This window comes from Macaca thibetana, chromosome 9 (assembly GCF_024542745.1).
Source record: "Macaca thibetana thibetana isolate TM-01 chromosome 9, ASM2454274v1, whole genome shotgun sequence".
In the NCBI taxonomy this organism is placed as follows: Eukaryota; Metazoa; Chordata; class Mammalia; order Primates; family Cercopithecidae; genus Macaca; species Macaca thibetana.
Genome location: NC_065586.1, coordinates 34188210 through 34207812, shown reverse-complemented (window position 1 = coordinate 34207812; position 19603 = coordinate 34188210). Strand labels below are relative to the sequence as shown.

General features: G+C 37.2%; 1 protein-coding gene across 26 annotated transcripts in view; it reads left to right on the top strand.

The window, feature by feature from the left end:
• Nucleotides 1-19603, top strand: part of PARD3 (par-3 family cell polarity regulator) — a 717622-nt gene that overhangs the window by 373856 nt on the left and 324163 nt on the right. For 21 of the 26 annotated variants that reach the window (XM_050804768.1, XM_050804764.1, XM_050804755.1 and 18 more), the window contains one exon: nt 3767-3898. The exons of the other annotated variants lie outside the window; for them this stretch is intronic. In XM_050804768.1, the coding sequence (XP_050660725.1) occupies nt 3767-3898 (132 nt within the window). The remainder of the gene's footprint in view (nt 1-3766; nt 3899-19603) is intronic. 26 annotated transcript variants of the gene reach the window in all.

Below are 19603 nucleotides of genomic sequence, written 5' to 3'. Positions count from 1 at the left end.
AACTAGATTTGTGGCCAGATTTCAGGATTGGGAGGAAGAAACATGACTGAAACGCTAGTAGGCCCTGCATGATGCTGTCAGAAATATAACAAGTATGTTGATAGGAATTAATAGTGTATTTTAAAAATTCTTCAATTGATTGATAATTCAAGATTGCTGTAAATAACTGCAGTTTTCATACATGATACATAAGTCAATATATGGATTCATTATTGATTTTACATGAATTAGGAAAATTGCTTTGTTATGAGAGTGAACGCCAGTTTTAGTTTTATTATCCATGAACTCAAAGTTGATTCCACAATTATAAAATTGTGGAATTCTTCAAATGTAGTGGAAAATTGCAGACCTTGCTATCTTCAGCCGTTCTGTCTCTTAATCTGATTATTGTGTGTTGCTGTGCTGCAGGTACTGCATGTCATAATTGACTTACATGGAGAAACAGTGTACTATTTTTTCTATGCGATTGGAAATAATCACATTTGCCAGAGACATCATATGCTGTAGGTGTGACATGAAATTGAAATAGGCATATAACAGTGGTATACATCTTTTAGTATAAATCTAAAAATACAATCATTACATTTCACCGAAAATACATTTTACTAAAGTTTATCTTAATACCTCTTCGAAGTATTCCCTAAACAATTTTTAAAACAACTTATCAAAATATTCTTTTAAAATTCCAGGATTCTGAAACCATGTGAAATAGGCAACATAAAAAATATTCATGAAAAAGTCACCCAGGTTGGTGTAAGCCACTGTGCTAAGTGCTTGGGTTTAAAGGTGAATGATGATTTCCCCAGGCTTCCCTGTAAGAGTAGAAATAGCAGTTTTTAAAGTTAACTAAATTATAAGTTAGAACCATAATTAAAGTAAAATTAGAACAGAGTGGTAACAGAAAGCATGGCATGATTAGTTCTATTGAGAATCAGGGACTACTTGTTAGAAAGTAGCATTTGAACTGGGCTTTGGAGAATGTTCAGTATTTCTATAGGAGAAATGATATTGGAAGTCCAGGTCTCAAAGAAAGCAAGAATGAAGGTGAAGAAATTTGTGTGGCACAGCAAGCACCATTGTCTGAAATTCCCTCTGGTCTACCTACAGTGTTTGCTGGAGGTTTGATGTGACCCAACATACGTTTTAGGAAACTCCTCTGCCAGAAAGTGGTGCAGAACATTTTTAGAGAGGCTGCGACTAGAGCCTGTGTCCAGTTAGAAGGCCACTGTTAAAATGTCAGGTCAGAGACAAGCTGATCCTGAACTAGGTTTATGGCCGAGGACCAAAATCAGCAAAAATGTTGGATCAATAAGACCTAGAAGCTGTGGAGATCAAAGATGGAGGAAAGAGAGTAAAACTAATTCTAAATATTTTAGGGAATGGTGCCTGAGCAAAATAGGGAGCTCAGTTTCGAGGTGTCTTTGGGACCTCTTGTTGGAAACTGAGATCATGAATTCAGGAAACAGTTTCGTTTTCGTGACTTATGCCTGAAAGTTGTCAGGGTGGGATGTGGTGAAATTGTGCAGTTTTTGAGCTTGTCCAGAGAGGTAGTACTCAGCAGTTCATAGAGCTAACAAGACCATTTACGGGAAGAGGAAAAGTGCCATAGATTCAGGAAGGAGCAGAGGGGTGGGTACCAGTAGCATACTGGATTCCAGACACCAAAATGTGACAATTGTGTGGAGCCTGATCTCTTCATTTCAAAAGTAGACTCGTTTTCTTTTCAAGTGGTATTTTGTCACTATGCAAATATCCAGTTATCTATCAACTCTTAAAATGGTTTTAGTATGGTTATCTTTGCCTGAATTAATTATTTCATTAGGAATTGAAAATGGTCATGTTTCTAATTCTGTTATTAGTTCTATTTCTATTATTTGGCATTCTTCTGAAAAGACAAGTTTCCCCTCATCAACTGGTACTGTTGATGTCTCTGAAATACAGTTCCTACTGAAAAGAGAGGGTAGATTTTAAAAAATACTTTTGGTTTAATTATTCATTTTCTAAGTAAGCAGTTGGTGTAATAATCACCTCAAATGGTGGGAAATGAGTATGAAAGCCTGGTCCCTAGTCAATGATAGCCTCGATTTTTATTTTTGACATAAAAATTATACTTGCATTTCAGTGTACTTTAAATCCTCCTTCTCTTTGTAGACACATAAGGTTCTGTCACTAATAAATAAGGTTCTGTCGTTAGTAAGTTTACCCTTTATGACTTACCTGAATTTCTATGATTTATAAAAAATTCTTATCAGAATAAGCTTATATCTATGGACTATCATATGAAACAGTATTTCCTTTCCTTTTTTCTGAAGCTTAAGTTTTAAGGAGAGACTTAGTATCTTGAGATAACGGTGAACTTTAGTTTCTAGTTTGCTTCCTTAGTTAGTTTTTTGTCCATGTATTCTCCTTGCCATTTCTATTAAAAAACAAACAAACAAACAAACAAAAAACTTGCTGCTAAAGTTCCATCTCGCTACTGAGTTTTTAAAGATTTTATTTCTTGCAGGTTAATTCTTAAAGTTTATAAAGTTTCATGTCCAAAGTTTATGTTGGTAAATGTTTATCAATTTTTTTTTGTTTGAACATATGTCCCAATATTGACATAAACCCAAGACTATGAATTCATTTTTAAGTTTTATTCCCTGATGGAACTCATGAAGGAAGAGCAAATAGTATCCTGATCTATAACTAAGTTATACACACTGCAAACCTATTCTATTGCACTTTTTTGTTTCTGTGTTTGTATTGAGTGTTCATATAGTTTAGCACATGAAGAGTAAGTATCAATCCCACATGTAATACTTATAGCCAGATTACTCTTAACAGTGTTACTAAGGACAATATGTTAGTACTTCTAACTTGGTGTACTGAGTTAAGTGGATCCAACTAATGGTAATATTTTACTTTGTTCTTGTAGGAGATGATTTAGATTTAGTCATTGAACTGAAAAGTATGACTCTCCTAGTTTATCCTAGGTTTCTCATTTCTTTTTAGAACATTGAAATGAAGTTTTACAGCTCATAAGCCAAAGGAAGTTACTATAATTTTTTATTTGAAAGAAATATCAAGTAGCATTTGGTTGTTCTGGGGAGTATTAAAAACTTAGTTGATAAATATTTATTTATGTAAAGACATCACTTGTCATATTCATGTCACAGTGAACAATTATGTATCTATTATGTAACAAATAATTGTGAAAGGCCAGTTTTTTCCCCTGATACTTGAATTAATGCTGACTACTAACTTGTGAAGTAGGTAATAGAAACAACCTGGATAATCTAAATCTCTTATCCAAAAATCACAAAACCATAAGGCTTTGAAGAAAGGGCAAATTTATTAGTCTTCCTTATTTTTAGCATTTCTGATGAATTAAGATGGTACCTCATAATTTAGTTATGAGACTGGGAAGAAGAGAAAATGCTCCAGTTGAGAAAGAGTGAAAGTCTCATATAGAAGTTCACTTTTCGGTGCACGTACTTGGTTTAGGTGATTGATTTGGGTAGGAGTGCAAAGTGTAGTGTTGTGTCTGTTGTGTGCTGTGTGTGCCCTTCCTGCTGTAATTATTAGACTTGCCTGTCCTCGGCACATGGTTATATTCCAAGGTCTAATCTGGGTGGAATGTTCTCAATCAGCTATTTTGTATAGGATTGGAAAGATGTTTTAAATATGTAGAATCATTTTTCTGCTACTTTTGAAAAACCAGGTGCATTACTGATTTGCAAGGTCTGGTTTTTTACAAGACGCCTTTTTGTTTCTTTTTGAATAGAAAGATGAAAACTACAGAAGCCTCCCACGGGATACTAGTAACTGGTCTAACCAATTTCAGAGAGACAATGCTCGCTCGTCTCTGAGTGCCAGTCACCCAATGGTGGGCAAGTGGCTGGAGAAACAAGAACAGGTAACATGACAAATCCTTATATGTGCGTCATTGCTGTAACATCCTGTCCCATAGCCCAAAGATATTTCTCCCATCTCAATCATTGGTGATGATTAAAAGTAAATTATTTTAACAAATTTTAGTTAAGTACCAGTCTCTATGTCAGAGTTTAACTAAATGCAGGATATTTCTGGTTGGTCTCTGATCACAGATTTATTGTGAGCAGTTATGAATATTTGCAGTAGTTTCTGACGGTTCAGGGCTTTAGAGTTTGTAATGCAGAGGTGCAGATGTTTGGCAGTGAATCGTGCTGTGAGTGAGTAGACTTTCAAGACTCTTCTTTTCTTTGATAGGCAATAGTTCAAAGGATCTGAAGATGCAAATTAAAACTTTCTGTTTTATCTAACTTCACTGTACAAGAGAAATATATCCTATGGTGTTGTTTTAGAATTTAGATTACTGTATTTTGTCATGTTTGGGCACTTATCCGTTCATAAATTTCAAGGACCTATTTTAGGTTTATCAGTCTTTAGAGTTATCTATTTCACTGTGCAGTGCATCCACCTACCATTCATGAAATCAGAATTGTTTACCACTCAGAAATAATTGTTTTCTGCCTTGGAAAGAATGACTGTTTACAAAGTTGTTGCATCACTGTTAGAAAAGTCATCCTTTCATACGATGACTCAGAATGTATCTGATGAGTTAATTCTTTCAGTGTTTTTTTTTTAATGCCTTAGTTGTTTGTTACTGACTCACAATGGGTTTTTTTGGTGGAAGGGAATCCCAGTGTTTTATAATTTTAATTGTGCTTTCTCCCAGCTTTATTGAAGTATAATTGACAAGTAAAAATAGTATATATTTAAAGGGTACAGTGTGAGGTTTTGAGATATAGATATATAAATAAAATGATTGACACAATCAAGATAATTTATCCATCACATTACATAGATATGATTTTGTGTGTATATGTGGTGAAAACACTTGAGATCTACTCTGTTAGCAAATTTTTAAAAATTTAATTTAATTTAATTTTTTTGAGATAGGGTCTTGCTCTGTCACCCAGGCTGGAGTGCAGTGGTGCAATCATAGCTCACTGTAGCCTTGAACTTCTAGGCTCAAGTGTTCCTCCTACCTCATCCTCCCTGGTAGCTAGGACTAGAGGTATACACCACCATGCCCAGCTAATTAAATTTTTTTTTTTTTTTTTGTGAAGATGGGGGTCTCACTTTGCTACCCAGGCTGGTCTTGAACTCCTGGCCTCAAGCAGTCCTACTGCCTTGGCCTCCCAAAGTGTCATGGTTATAGGCATGAGCCACTGTGCCTAGCTTCTTAGCAAATTTCAAGTATAAAATATGTTAATTAGACTCACCATGCTATATGTTAGGTCTCCAGAATTCATTCATCTTACAGTTGTAAGTTTTTACCCTATGGCCAATATTTTTCCTTTTTTCACACCCCACTCCCTGTGGTAACTGCCATTCTACTCTATTAGCATAAGTTCATTTTCTTTCTCCTCCAAGATTCCACTTATAAGTAAAATCATACAGATTTTGTCTTTCCGTGTTTGGCTTATTTCTCTTAGCATAATGCCCTTTAGGTTCATCCATGTTGTCACAAATGTCAGAATGTCCTTTTTTATGAAAGGCTGAATAATATTCCATTTTATACATTTATGTGCACACAGACACACACACACACACAGTGTATATCACATTTTTTTTGATCCATTCATCTGTTGTAGGTCACTTAGGTTGTTTCCATATCTTGGCTATTGTGAATTTATGTTTCCGTGTACATGGAATTGCAAATATGTCTTTGATATAGTGATTTTATTTATTATGGATATATATGCAGAAGCGGAATTGCTGGATCATATGGTAGTTCTATTTTTGAGGAGGCTTCATACTGTTTCATAGAGGCTGTCCCAATTTACATTACCACCAGCAGTATACCAGGGTTTCCTTCTCTTCGCATCCTTGCTATCACTATATTTTGAGTTTTTGTTTTCTTTTCTTCTTTCTTTTTTCTATTTTTTTGAGAAGGAGTCTTGCTCTGTCGCCCAGACTGGAGTGCGGTGGTACGATCTCGGTTCATCACAACCTCTGCCTCCTGGGTTCAAGCAATTCTTCTGCCTCAGCCTCCTGGGTAGCTGGGATTACAGGTGCCCACCACCACGCCTGGCTAAATTTTTTTGTATTTTTAGTAGAGACGGGGTTTCACCATGTGGCTTAAACTGGTCTCGATCTGTTGACCTCGTGATCTGCCCACCTCGGCCTCTCAAAGTGGTGGGATTGCAGGCATGAGCCGTGGTGCCCGGCCTTTTTTTTTTTTTTTTTTTTTGAGACAGAGTCTTGCTCTGTTGCCCAGGCTGGAGTGCAGTGGCGCAATCTCGGCTCACTGCAACTTCTACCTCCTGGGTTCAAGCAGTTCTCCTGTTTCAGTCTCTAAAGTAACTGGGATTACAGGCACACACCACCATGCCCAGTTAATTTTTTGTATTTTTAGTACAGATGGGGTTTCACCATGTTGGCCAGGGTGGCCTCAAACTGCTGACCTCAAGTGATACACCTGCCTCCGCCTCCCAAAGTGCTGAATTCAGGCGTGAGTCACTCTACCCGGCCATATTTTGGTGTTGTGATAACAGCCATCCTAACAGTATGAGGTGATGTCCTACTTTGCTTTTGATTTACATTTCCCTGGTGATGAGTGATATCGAGCATTTTTCAGTGCTTTTAATAAAAAGCCACATGTTTGTTTAGTTGGTCACTTATTTTCTTTTTCGTTTTTTTTCTTTTTTGAGACGGAGACTCACTCTGTTGCCCAGGCTGGAGTGCAGTGGCACAATCTTGGCTCACCGCAACTTCCACCTCCCTGGTTCAAGTGATTCTCTTGCCTCAGCCTCCCGAGTAGCTGGGATTATAGGCACGTGCCTGTACAAAAACCATGTCCAGCTCATTTTTGTATTTTTAGTAGAGGCAGGGTTTCACCATGTTGGCTAGGCTGGTCTCGAACTCCTGACCTCAGGCGATCCACCTGCCTCGGCCTCCCAAAGTGCTGGGATTACAGGTCTGAGCCACCGCACCCAGCCAACTTATTTTCTTTAAAAAGTTTATGTGGATGGAAAACAAGGTGAGTGCTCAAAGAAAGTTTAGTTACTTTAGTAATTTTTAAAAATATTAATAATTTTGTTGACTAAATACTGGAATAAATTGTTTTTCAATTTAGATTAATGATAGCTGTAGAATAAAATCATAAATGTTTTACATATTTCTCTCAGCCTATGTTTTATGGTATAAAGATCCTAAAATAACTTTGTGGATGTAGGGTATTCAAATATGAAATAGCAAAAAGGGACAGTTTGCCTTGCCCACCCAGATGGCACAGGAAATGTCCTAATTTTATCATATATTAAGTGTTAGCACACAAACATTGTGTGATGGAAATAATTTTAAATAATAAAACAACCATGGCAGTTCTTTGAAGGAAACATAATTTTCTCAACATGATACAGATTTTTAAACTAATTGATATTGGTATCTTATTATTACTTTGAAATGAATGTTTTTAAGATTTAGGTAGTTTCTCATGGGCCCAGGAGTCAGACTGACTGGTTACTAGCTGTTTACCATATATGAGATTGGGCACATTACTCTACTTGTCCATACATCAGTTTACTCATCCAGCAAATAGGGATACTTGTAGACCTTGTCTCAGGGATTGCTATGTAAAGTGATACAATACCCGCCAAAGGCTTAGAATCAGGCCTGGTACCTAGAAATACTCAACGTATTAATATGATAGGACCGGTAGCAGATAACCTGGAATCTAGAATGAGGAAATGTTTGGCATATATGTGGCAGGAAGTCTGGAGCTAGGGAAGATGTGGGGGTTAAGTCTGTAGCTTAGCAACTTCACTCACATTTTTTCAGGGAGCCTTCCTGAAGGCCACCTTAGCTCTGTGCTCTAGCTTGTCCTTTTCTTTCAGAGCCACATCCTTGCACAAAGGAAGGGGAACAGAGCCTTTGTCTTCTTTTTGTGGCTCTTTTTAAAAGCAAATACATTTTTCCTAATAACTTCCTGACAGATCTCTGATTGTGTTTGTTGGCTGGAATTGCCCTACTCTTCTGCCCATGTCAAAATCAAGGGGAGTAAAAGCACCAGTACAGGTTTCGATGGATAGAGCTTGACCCCTGGAGCTGGAGCTGTGGTGGGAGCCCACTTGTTTATCTTCCCTGAAACACAGTTGCCCATCACTGCACACAGTCGCATCTGTTAAGCAAGGGATGTGTGGGCAGGGGTAGGGAGTGACAACCAGAAGTTGGTGAATATGAATGTGCTAAATAGGACCTTTTTTTTGTTTGTTTTTTAAACTCCAAAATTGGTAGAAAAAGATTGGTAGCCCAGGGTTTCTAAAATATGATACAACTTAATTATATTATAAAGATATAACTTTTATTTTTCTATTGTCATTGTAGACCTGTTTTTAAGGAAGTAGTATATTCTTTGTAATTTTGTTATAAAATAGTTTCTTTTTTAAACAAAAGGAATGGCATTGAGAAGCCACACACAGCAAAGACTGAGCATTGATTTGCTTCTGTTGAAGTTATTTGAGTGAGTTGTCTAGGTAGACTGAGAGGGTACCTAAGTCTAAAAACATCTTCTTTGGCTTAAGTGTAAAAAAAATGATGCTCCATTCCTGCAGTTTGATTTGAGCGAGACTGTATACTAGAAGAGTAGAAGCCATTGATGTTTTCACATCCGGCAGAATAATTAATTAAAGTAAAATCTATTGAAGAGGACAAGAACCACAGAAACAAAACAAAACTCCCTCTCAGATTTTTTCAGAAGTAAGCACTATTGTTTGTGTAGAAGAGGAGTCTTAGGTTATGCTTTATACACTAAAAATCTATTCCAACTATTCCCATTTAATTATGGATTTATTCTGTTAACCATTCCCAGAAGTCATCTGACTTTAATGACCTGATGTCTCTTCTGAGGCTTTCTTTTTCTCTCTAGTTTTTGCTATTAAACATAATAAAGAGGATTGCATCATGTAGATGAAAAAATATTTTGTATGCTTAAAAAAAAAAAAACCCTCTGCCTTTCCAATGCGGGAACGCAGGGTAGAACTGATGGCCATCTTCCTTAAATTGTGTGGTCTGGAGCGAGGTCAGCAGAGTTCTAGATTTTATGTGCCTCCAGTGGTTTTGTTTTGGCTCTGTTTTCTACTTAGTACTTATCTCTCATTATCTGTTTCTGAAGGCAGTTATGACCTTATCAGCTTTGCCAGTGGGAATAAGCAGAAGGAATGGAAAGACAAAAGAGTGCTTTAAAGTGATAAGCTAGCCGGCCCCTCTAGAAGTCTGGAGTGTCTTATTCTTTGGATGGTATTGATCCTACTTATGGGGATAGTGAATCTTCTTTCTATAAGAATATTGCTTAGTTTCACTTCAGTAAGAAAAGATAGGTTATATATCTTATTAGAAGTCTGTAGCAGCAAGCACAATACGATTTCCTAAAAGAGTAGTCGGGGTTTTCAGTGACTAATCACCTTGTTCAGAGTAGCCCATAGCTGAATCCTACATCAGAGTCATCTCACAAGGTAGAGGACTGTGTATCTCTTAAGCATCCTTTTATGTCAATCTTGACATAAGAGGGGAGATCTCAGAGAAAGCAAAAGGTTTGAAAACTAAATGGTTTGTAGTTGTCTTACTTTGAACACATTTTTATGCTTCTGAAATTTTGACTCTGACACTCAAGAAACAAACAAACAAACAAAAAAACAACACTTTTAGTTTTGATGTTTGACAGTATTTTAAGAAGTTCAAATTCCATTTTAATGGTAACTGTTTCCCTGACTCAGCATAGAATATAGTTTGATATTGGCAGATAATAGGTCATAAGCTGACTTTGTTCTTATATCCCCACACTTTATTGCAACTAATAAATTCCACAGAAGAGGCAGCAGGAACTTTGTGATACATGATTGGAAGAATTTAGGACCAGAAGGTAGAGGGACCTTAAGGAAAACATAAGCTAATTGGGAGCCTGCCATTTTCACAACCTTCTCTTGATGAATAGGCCTGAGCCCAATTAGCAGAAACAGCAAGGAGGCACAAGGCATGTTCCAGCCGCTGCTTAAACTCTGTTATAGGGGAATGACTGCCCTGACCTTTAGAGCAAAATTCATGTTTTAGGGCTCTGTCCATCAAGAAAAACATCATTTAGTTGGAGATTATACAAACTGAGGCAAACTGGAGGGAAAACTAACTTAAATGTTTATTGATGAAGACACAATGCCAATGTGTACCTCACTTTTGTACCTTTGGCAGCCACGAAGGAATCCCACCATCCGGTGTCAAGTCTCAAAGTCTCAGAGGCCAGCGTTTTGGGAGCAATGATGATGCCTTTTCCCTTTTTATTTTATATACTTTTGTCACTTTCTGGAGCTGTGATGCTTTTTCTTTATACTTTTGAGAATATTTATGCATTATAAACAGTATTCACATGATACATGGTATGCTTTGGCTGTGTCCCCACCCAAATCTCATCTTGAATTGCAACTCCCACAATTTTCACATATTGTGGGAGGGACCTGGTGGGAGGTAATTGAATCATGGGGGCAGGTCTTTCCCATGCTGTTCTTGTGATAGTAAGTCTCATAAACTGTGATGGTTTTAAAAATGGGAGTTTCCCTGCACGAGCTCTTTGCCTGCCACTATCCATGGAAAACGTGACTTGCTCCTCCCTGTCTTCCGCCATGATTGTGAGGCCTCCCTAGCCACATGGAACTGTATTTCCATTAAACCTCTTACTTTTGTAAATTGCCCCGTCTCGGGTATGTATTTATCAGCAGCATGAGAACAGACTAATACAATACACAATATATAAGTTATATTCACAAATTATTTGAAAAGGTAAGTTTCTATGAGTTTAATTTTTTGTTTTCATTATAATTTACAGCCAAATTCTTGAAGATTGAGGGCAAAAGTAAATTTAAAAATAGTGAAAAAAACGTTTTTCAGCATATCCAGGTTTTATGGAGGCAGTTTTTAAAAAAATGTGCTTTTCTCCAGGCTAGTCAATGTAATTGTGGAAGTAAGTTTTGCCTAGGTTTTAGCTTGTTCTTATAAAATGGTGGGTGTCTGGGATGATCAACCTGTGGTTCCTGTGTCCACACGACTTACCAGAGTTGTTTTTTTTTTCCACTGATCTGCCTACATAGAGGAAAATCCCCTTCCTTGCCCAAGTGCTTACTAGCCTTTTCTAAATGGGGAAAAAAAAAAAGTTCTGATTTCCCTGAGATCTAGAACTATCTAGCTGACATAAAGAAGGTGTTTTCTGGAGTATGAAATGATAATTTTTTCTTATCTTTTTTCTGTTTTAATCTTTAAGAGGCAGGGTTCTTGCTCTGTTGCCCAGACTGGAGTGCAGTGGTGCAGTCATAGCTCACTAAAGCCTCAAACTTCTGTGCTCAAGCAATCGTCCTGCTTTAGCCTTCTGAGTAGCTGGGACCACTGATGTGCACCATCACGCCTGACTAATTAAAAAAAATTTTTTTTGTATAGGTGGGGTCCCACTGTGTTTCCTAAACTGGTCTCAAACTCCTGACTTCAAGTGATTCTCCTGCTTTGGCCTCCCAAAGTACTGGGATTACAGATGTGAGCCACGATGCCTGTATTTTCTTTCTTTTCTTTCTTCCTTTTTTTTCTTTTTGACAGATGTGAGGCTTTTTAAACGTTGCCCAGGCTGGCCTCGAACGTTTAGCCTTGCCTCCTCGTGTGCCAGGACAACCGGCCTGAGCCACCGTGGCTTCCCCCAATGCCTGTGTTTTCTTAATTACAGTAGGAGGTGGTTTATTCAGCAATCTGATTACAATAGCTTCAGATCGGTCAGGGAAATGACTGAGGGGTCACAGCATTAAACCGTGGAAGAGCTATAGAAATTCTGATACAGGAATAGATAGGGCTTCATGTTATCTGCCATCATTGGTGAGACTTAAGGATAGATTCTGATGCTGCCAGATAGTAATTAAAATGTGTTTTTTGGGAGGTTGTTAATTCTGTAGCCTGTAGTCAATGAGGATCCAAATGACTGTTCCTATTATTTGGTTAAAAATAAGCCCGTTGCCTCCAAATTCTGAAAGTTCTGTGAAAAGGAAGGGGATTTTTTAATATTATTTACCAGTTGGCAAACCTTCATAAAATTTGTAGAGAAGCAAAATAATTGTGTTTGTCTCTAGCAACACCAAATGTAGAAACTAAAAACATCAAGATTATTTTAAAATTAAACTTAGTTTTCGTTATAAAATACCAGAGCTTTTATTTTATAAGAGAAATCTGTCATGTTCACAATAACACCCAAAATAAAACCAGAACAACCTTTTAAGAGACTTGTTACCTGGATATATTAATGCCAATAGCAGATTATTTTGTTGTGCTTTGATAATAGAATGCTTGCTATTCTAACACATGTGTTAAAAAAATTTTTTTTTAAACAATGATGAAAACACCCTATATGTATGGGACACATTATTTTCCATGATCCCTACATATTTTCTGCTTTTATTATCCAAGAATTCTGGACTAGAAACCGCAGTGGAAGCACAGGACCGGAGTGTGGAGCTCTGGTGCACGTTCTTCTTAGAAGGACACACGTATTTTCTGGGGAGCTTCCAGGCATGTGCAGGGTTACTTTTAGGAATACCAGATGGCATTTTACTTTTCCATATATTTAACAACACAAGACATAGTGAGTCTGGGAAGCATGTTTCAGGGTTTGAAACCTGCCCGTCCAATGAGTGTATCCTGTTTTCTGACCCCTAAGACTGGTTGTATGGAAAGAATCAAAGATAGATAAACCATGTGGACTTCATTTTCGTTGTATACAAAATAGGGAAGATCATACCCATTTGGCAGATGTTAACTTTGTAGGCAAAGCTGAAGTGACATAGCACACATTTCAGTGCAGACTCAGTTTCTTGTGTATGAAGACACTCATAAGACGTTTTCTTTCCTATCTTTTTAGGTAACATTAGGTTTATTGGTTACACCTCAAGAACTCCCTCATGTATTGGGTATCTCATTTTCTTAAATTTTATTTTTCTCCTTCCGTATTGGAAGTACCATTTGGTATCCTGGGTTGGTTTATTTTCATCCCTGGTGTATTTCTAAAGCCCCCATTGTCATTTCACAATTTGATTTTTACTTCGGTGGCATCTTATCAGAATTAGAATAAAATTTAATCTTTTAAAATCATCTCTGGTTCTTTTCTGAACAACATAATCTGACACAAAAATGACATCAGTGTTAATCTCTGTGTCTGCTTCCATTTCCTATATTCCCTTTTGTTTTTGGCGAGCGTGTGTAGTTTTAATAAGATTAAATGTAAGGATACCATTAAGAATGCTAAGTATCTTATGAGGGCTTCTGCTTGGCCACTTGCTAAGCATCTGGGTCCCTTTGTGATATGAATGGAGTTTGGAGGCCACGGCATCACTCATTTGCTTTTGGATCTGGGGTATCCAGTTGAATGGGGTACTCATCAATTTATCCTTTAAAACAAATTTTACAACTGTCTTTATTTATTGCTGCTTTGGCCTATGGAGCTAAAAGCCTGCAAGCAGCGGGGAAGTAAGTTAGAAATTTTGCTGAGTGAAAAATCTTTGGTGGTGTGTGGATAAACCTTCAGTGGAAATCTGTTAGGAGCTGATGGTTTTCTTACCTGTGAATACTGCTGCTAGAACTGGACATTTAGAGCTTACAGTACGGATAAAGATACATTTTCATTTTTAACTTTGACCTTCAGGTGCCTTTGCATATTTTCATTGCAGGCAGTCTTAAAGATTTTTGTTGTGAGCTGTGTGATTAAATATGACAATGGAAGGAATACGTGCTTTGTACTATAACTCTTTTTATTCCCACCCATCTGTATGTCATTTGCTTTTGAAATTTTGTTCTTTATTTCTACGTTCCATCTACGTTCCATGAGCTGTGCAACTGTGTTTCTTTAAAAAATACTGGTTATGAAATTGCATTAACATTTTCAGCCTACAATGTGTTGTTTTCACTGCCTATGTCCTACAAGCCTGCTTGTAGAAATTGAATCACTTTTATAAGTCATCTTTAAATTTTGGAATTTTATGATCTAGCTATATAGACTTTTTAATCTATTTCTATCCAGGATTCTTCCAGTTACCTTCAACATGGTCTTGAAATGGCTCTAAAAAATTCCTGTCTTCAGTGTTCAGACATTTTGCCCAATGGTTTTATGTTTTCTTTCCACCACTGAGGCCCGGGTATACGTGCCCTATAGTACTTTTGTGACTTCTGTAGATATATGAGATATATGAACCATGTTTTTCCTTTATTTTTAATTTTTTTTTCCTGTGCGCTAATGTCAGTAGGAGACTGTAGATTATCTTTTTAAATCGCTGAACAAATTATGAAGAAATTAAAATATGGTATTGGGGTAGGGTTAGCGTAGGCTTTTGGGTTTCATTTCATATGTCAATATTATTACTGTCCTTTATAGTAGGCATGTAATACTTTTGACATGTTATTATTTTTAGTAATCTCAGCACTTTGGGAGGCTGAGGCAGGTGGATTACTTAAGATCAGGAGTTTGAGACCAGCCTTGCCAACATGATGAAACCCTGTCTCTACTAAAAATACAAAAATTAGCTGGGTGTGGTGACATACGCCTGTAATCCCAACTACTCAGATGGTTGAGGCAGGCTAATCATTTGAACCCAAGAGGCAGAGGTTGCAGTAAGCCAAGATCGTACCACTATACTCCAGCCTGGGCAACAGAGTGAGACTCTGTCTCAAAAAAAAATTAAAAAATGTTTTTATTTTTAATACATAACTTCGCAAGGTTGGAAGACTGAGCTTTTTTCTTTTTGTAAGTTACTGTCATTTCCAAATTGTAAGATGGAATTGCAATCTTGATATGTGTTGGAATTAAGTTTAACCCTTTGAGAAGCACCACTTCTTTTCCTACCTATGACCTAGCTTTTTATTCTATTGAAAAAATGAAAGTGTGATTCCCACCACCTTTTTTAGAGCCCTGCCCTTCCTCACATGCAGAAGCTTCCCTGACCTCTCAAATGTCAAAGTTTCCACTCTCATCCTGTCTCCCAACCCTTCCCAGTATTAGGATATTGCTTTTGTATTAATCTCCTGTCTGCGGAGTCATGCATGTAATCGCCTGTCTACGCAGTCATGAATGTCTCTTGTTTTTCTCCCTCTCTGCTAGAACTTTCCTATCAGCATATAGACTCAACCAACCCCAGTCCTCCCTGGCAAACATCTGTCTCATCGTGGCACCAGCCTGGCTTGCACTCCCTCACAGTTCACACACTTTGTTCCCTCTTAGCTTTCATGCAGTCACCTATCTTCCCCTCAGGGACCTTCCTCCATCCCCCCGTTTAATGGCAGGTGATATCCCTGGAGCCTTCCATTATTGTCTTTTTGCTCACCATCCTTTTCTCTGTGATATTTATGAATCAAAATTTGTCTTTTGTTTCTTTCTTATTTTTTTCTCTTTGTTTCTGTCTGTTTTGGTGTCCTAAAATGGCCCAGGCGTTGTCTTGTTTACTGTAGCTCCTAGTGAACCCTCATATACTTTTGGGTAAATAAGTCTTTCAATAAACTGAAAGGAAAAAGTTCATAATATCCTTACTTTTTCTGATATCTTGTATTATGAGTGGATCTTTGTTGGGTGAACTATATTGATTCTTTTATAATGCCATATAATGTGATCTTGTGATTTTCATTAATTATGAGCTATAAACTGTAGATTATAGGTAAATAAATGAAAACTTGCTGAAGACATGTACATTTGTAAACCTCATAAATAGTTGTACTATTTTGATGACATTATTGCTTGTAACTTAGCATCTGCATATGACAAAAAGAAAAAATGATTATAAACCAAAAGACCAAGAAATGGGGGGAAATGTAAGTTCTCTCAAAGTAATGCAGTGTTCCTATTTTTTAAAATCTTGATATGATGGAGAGGACAGCCTTTCTTGTGCTTAAGTTTAATTGTTTGTGAACTTTCTTCAAGAATGTTTTGTAGTTGAGCATGGATTCAAGTGTTAGAAGATGAGCACGCTCAGTCTGTCCCTGCTGGCCTGTGTCCAGTGGTGTCTGCTCTATCACCATTGATCACAGTAGCGTTGGGAAAGCCACCTGCCTCTCCAGAGGCTTTGTAGAGGCAGTGAGGGGGCAGAGGGTAAGAGCTGCTGTGAGCTACTTATGTGAGACTTTTGTGGGACAAAAGGAAAAGCCAAAAAAGTGTTCTTAGAGGCCCAAGATAGTTGTTAACTCTATTAGCTCTAAAAATATTTAATTAAATATTTAAGATGTTTAATTATCTGGAAATATTAAATAACTCTTCATATTTATATAACTAAAGTGACATAAATTTTGTTAAATTGGAAAAACAATATTTGAACGAACCATTTGATTATATTGAATAATTTATAAGCAATTGACTTGAACATAACATAGTTAAATATTCCCTCCATAAAATATTACATGTCTTATTTGTTTGTGAGCTGATTTTATCTGTTTAAATTATTTTTCTTCAGAGAGTCCAGGGGTTTTTCATATTTATTCAAATGAAAATAAATTATACTGTTAATTTAGGACCCCAAACTGGTAAAAATTTTCTTGGAGATGAATTTTTTCTTATTCTAGGAATAATGGATGTTTGCTTACATGTTCAATATATGAAATATGGATGTTACAAATTCTCATCTATTAATATGTAATACCTAGTATATAGCTTTTGGGGAGTATTTTCCTCAGTTCTCTGAATAAAGCTTTTTTTGTACATGGATATTTGGTAGAAATTGATATTTGATGCAAGAATTATTTTAAGTTTTGGAAATCATTTTCAAATACAGAGGAAATATTCTTCATTATGGTATTACATAAAACGTTTCTTCGTCAGTGGAGTGTATCCTGGTGTGAGGATACCCCATACAGGCTGTAGAGGATTTTTTGTTTTTTCGAGTTGGTGATGATAGTTGTCCCTATTCCTTATTATCATTAGTGTTCATTAAACATCTGTATGAGACACAGGATTCGAATCATCCCTGTTCCCATGGGATACAGTATAACTCTTCAGACTATAGGGGGATTAATTTGATAACATTATTTCTTTTTTAATTTTTAAAATATTTATTTGAATTTTGCAAAGGTAATATATTCATAGTTCCAAAATCAAACATTTTACATGCATATGCAAAATAGTAGTCTCTCTCCCCCAACTGTCTCTTAGCCAGCTGTCCTCCCTGTATGCAGCCACAGTTATTTGTTTCCTGTGGCTCCTTTCACATGGTACCATGCTTTTATGAGCAAATATGAAAACATATTCTCTTTTCACCTTTTTTTGTTTTTGTTTTTGTTTTTGTTTTTTTTTTGAGACGGAGTCTGGCTCTGTCGCCCAGGCTGGAGTGCAGTGGCCGGATCTCGGCTCACTGCAAGCGCCGCCTCCCAGGTTTACACCATTCTCCTGCCTCAGCCTCCCGAGTAGCTGGGACTACAGGCGCCTGCCACCTCGCCCGGCTAGTTTTTTTTTTTTTTTTGTATTTTTTAGTAGAGACGGGGTTTCACCGTGTTAGCCAGGATGGTCTCGATCTCCTGACCTCGTGATCCGCCCGCCTCGGCCTCCTAAAGTGCTGGGATTACAGGCTTGAGCCACCGCGCCCGGCGGATTTTTTTTTTCTTAATATAGCGTGGCAATCCTTACAGACCGACACATAAAAGGTGTCCATTTTTGAAACACTTTGATAATTTTCCTTTGTATAGCTGGGCCAATGTTTATTGATGGGCATTAAGGTTATTTACTGTGCTTTGCTATTGCATAAGTATACTGTAGTAAATAACCCGTTATACATAAGTCATTTTGTATTGAGTTTCTCGCAGATACATGCCTAAAAATGAAAGTGTATGTTTACACATTGTACAGGAATATTATATACATTTGTAACTTTGATAGATGTTGTCACCTGACCTCAATAGACATTGTACCATGTTGCACTCCACTAGCAATGCCCAAGAGACCCTGTTCACTCTGTCATCTCACATTGTGACATGATGTTGTATGCAGTCTATTAAACTGACTTGATCAGTTATACCTTTAAAATTTCTCCCTTTACACATTCTCTAAAGCGGAAGGCTGTTGATGCAGTTGGCCAACATACAGGCTGCAAGTGGGCTTCCTATACTGTTTAGGAGTACAGACCATTCAAAACCTTCCCCTTTCCTCCAACAAATAAACAACAGTTCAGGAAAAGGACGTCTTGGGGAGGGAGTTGAGTTCTTGTTGCTCTGTTAGAGCATGGAGTTCAGTTCTTTGGCATTTGCTCAGATGTCAGTCACTCTGAAATGCCTTGGATTCCCTTTTTTCTTGTCTCAGTGTTTTCCTTCCTTCCTTAATTTCTTGGTGGACATTATCAGAGTTTGAGTAAAGGGAAGCCTTCAGACACTGCAAAAAATCCATTTTTAAGTGACCAGTTTTCATTAAAGTTATTGTTTTTTAATTCAAGTGCAATATATTTAGTAAGTCTGCCTGAATAATCTTATGGAAAAACATTGGTAAGTATAGGTTTAAGAAATGTTTTTCTTCAGTTGACTAACTTTGAATCTTTTAAATAATGTGTTTGGAAATGTTAAGTACATAAAATTCACATAAATCAAATGAGACTTTCTGAAAGTTCTTACCTTTGGCGTAACTTGTGTATTCTTTTCATATTTTAAATCTTGTATTTGATTCATATTTTTATGGTTTTTTTTTTTTTTTTTTTTTTTTTTTTTTTTTTGTTTTTGAGACGGAGTCTTGCTCTGTCACCCAGGCTGGAGTGCAGTGGCATGATCTCAGCTCACTGCAAGCTCTGCCTCCCAGGTTCACGCCATTCTCCTGCCTCAGCCTCCCGAGTAGCTGGGACTACAGGCGCCCGCCACCTCGCCCGGCTAGTTTTTTGTATTTTTTTAGTAGAGACGGGGTTTCACCGTGTTAGCCAAGATGATCTCGATCTCCTGACCTCGTGATCCACCCGTCTCGGCCTCCCAAAGTGCTGGGATTACAGGCTTGAGCCACCACGCCCGGCCCATATTTTTATGTTAACTGGAATTCAGTTATTACCCTTGACCATTCCTATCTCCTATTTGATAGTTGTTGTTTTTGCATACTTTGCTAGAATGAAAATGAGTAGAATAATGGGGGCAGAAAAAGGACAAGATTTTCTTTTTTTAAGATGGGTAGTTCACTAAGTGATTGTTGAAAAGTAAGAGTTTTATGCTGTGTTCTCATCAGTAACTTTAGCCTATAAATTCTGTCTGAACAGAATCAATAGTGTTTTCTTCCCTTAGTACGTCCCAAAGTGGGGTGCTTTGTAATTTACTTCTGTGTTAACTTTTTTCCTGTTATGTTTTAGACTGTATGTTCTATAACAGTATAGAAGCCACCTATGTGAAATATTGAAACTTTGTGAATGAATGTGGTCTTCTTGCCAAACTTAAACATACTGTGTTTTTCTTGATTGCTTGGGTTCACTGAAGAAAGCACGCCTTCTTGAGATACAAGATTTCTGTTGATGGGATTGGTCTATTTAGGGGCTTAGTCAACAGATACTAGCGTCTCATTTGTAACCTTTCTCATTCCATGAAAGGTTGTTGGCAATTTGTATTCTCATTATTTTACTACCTATTC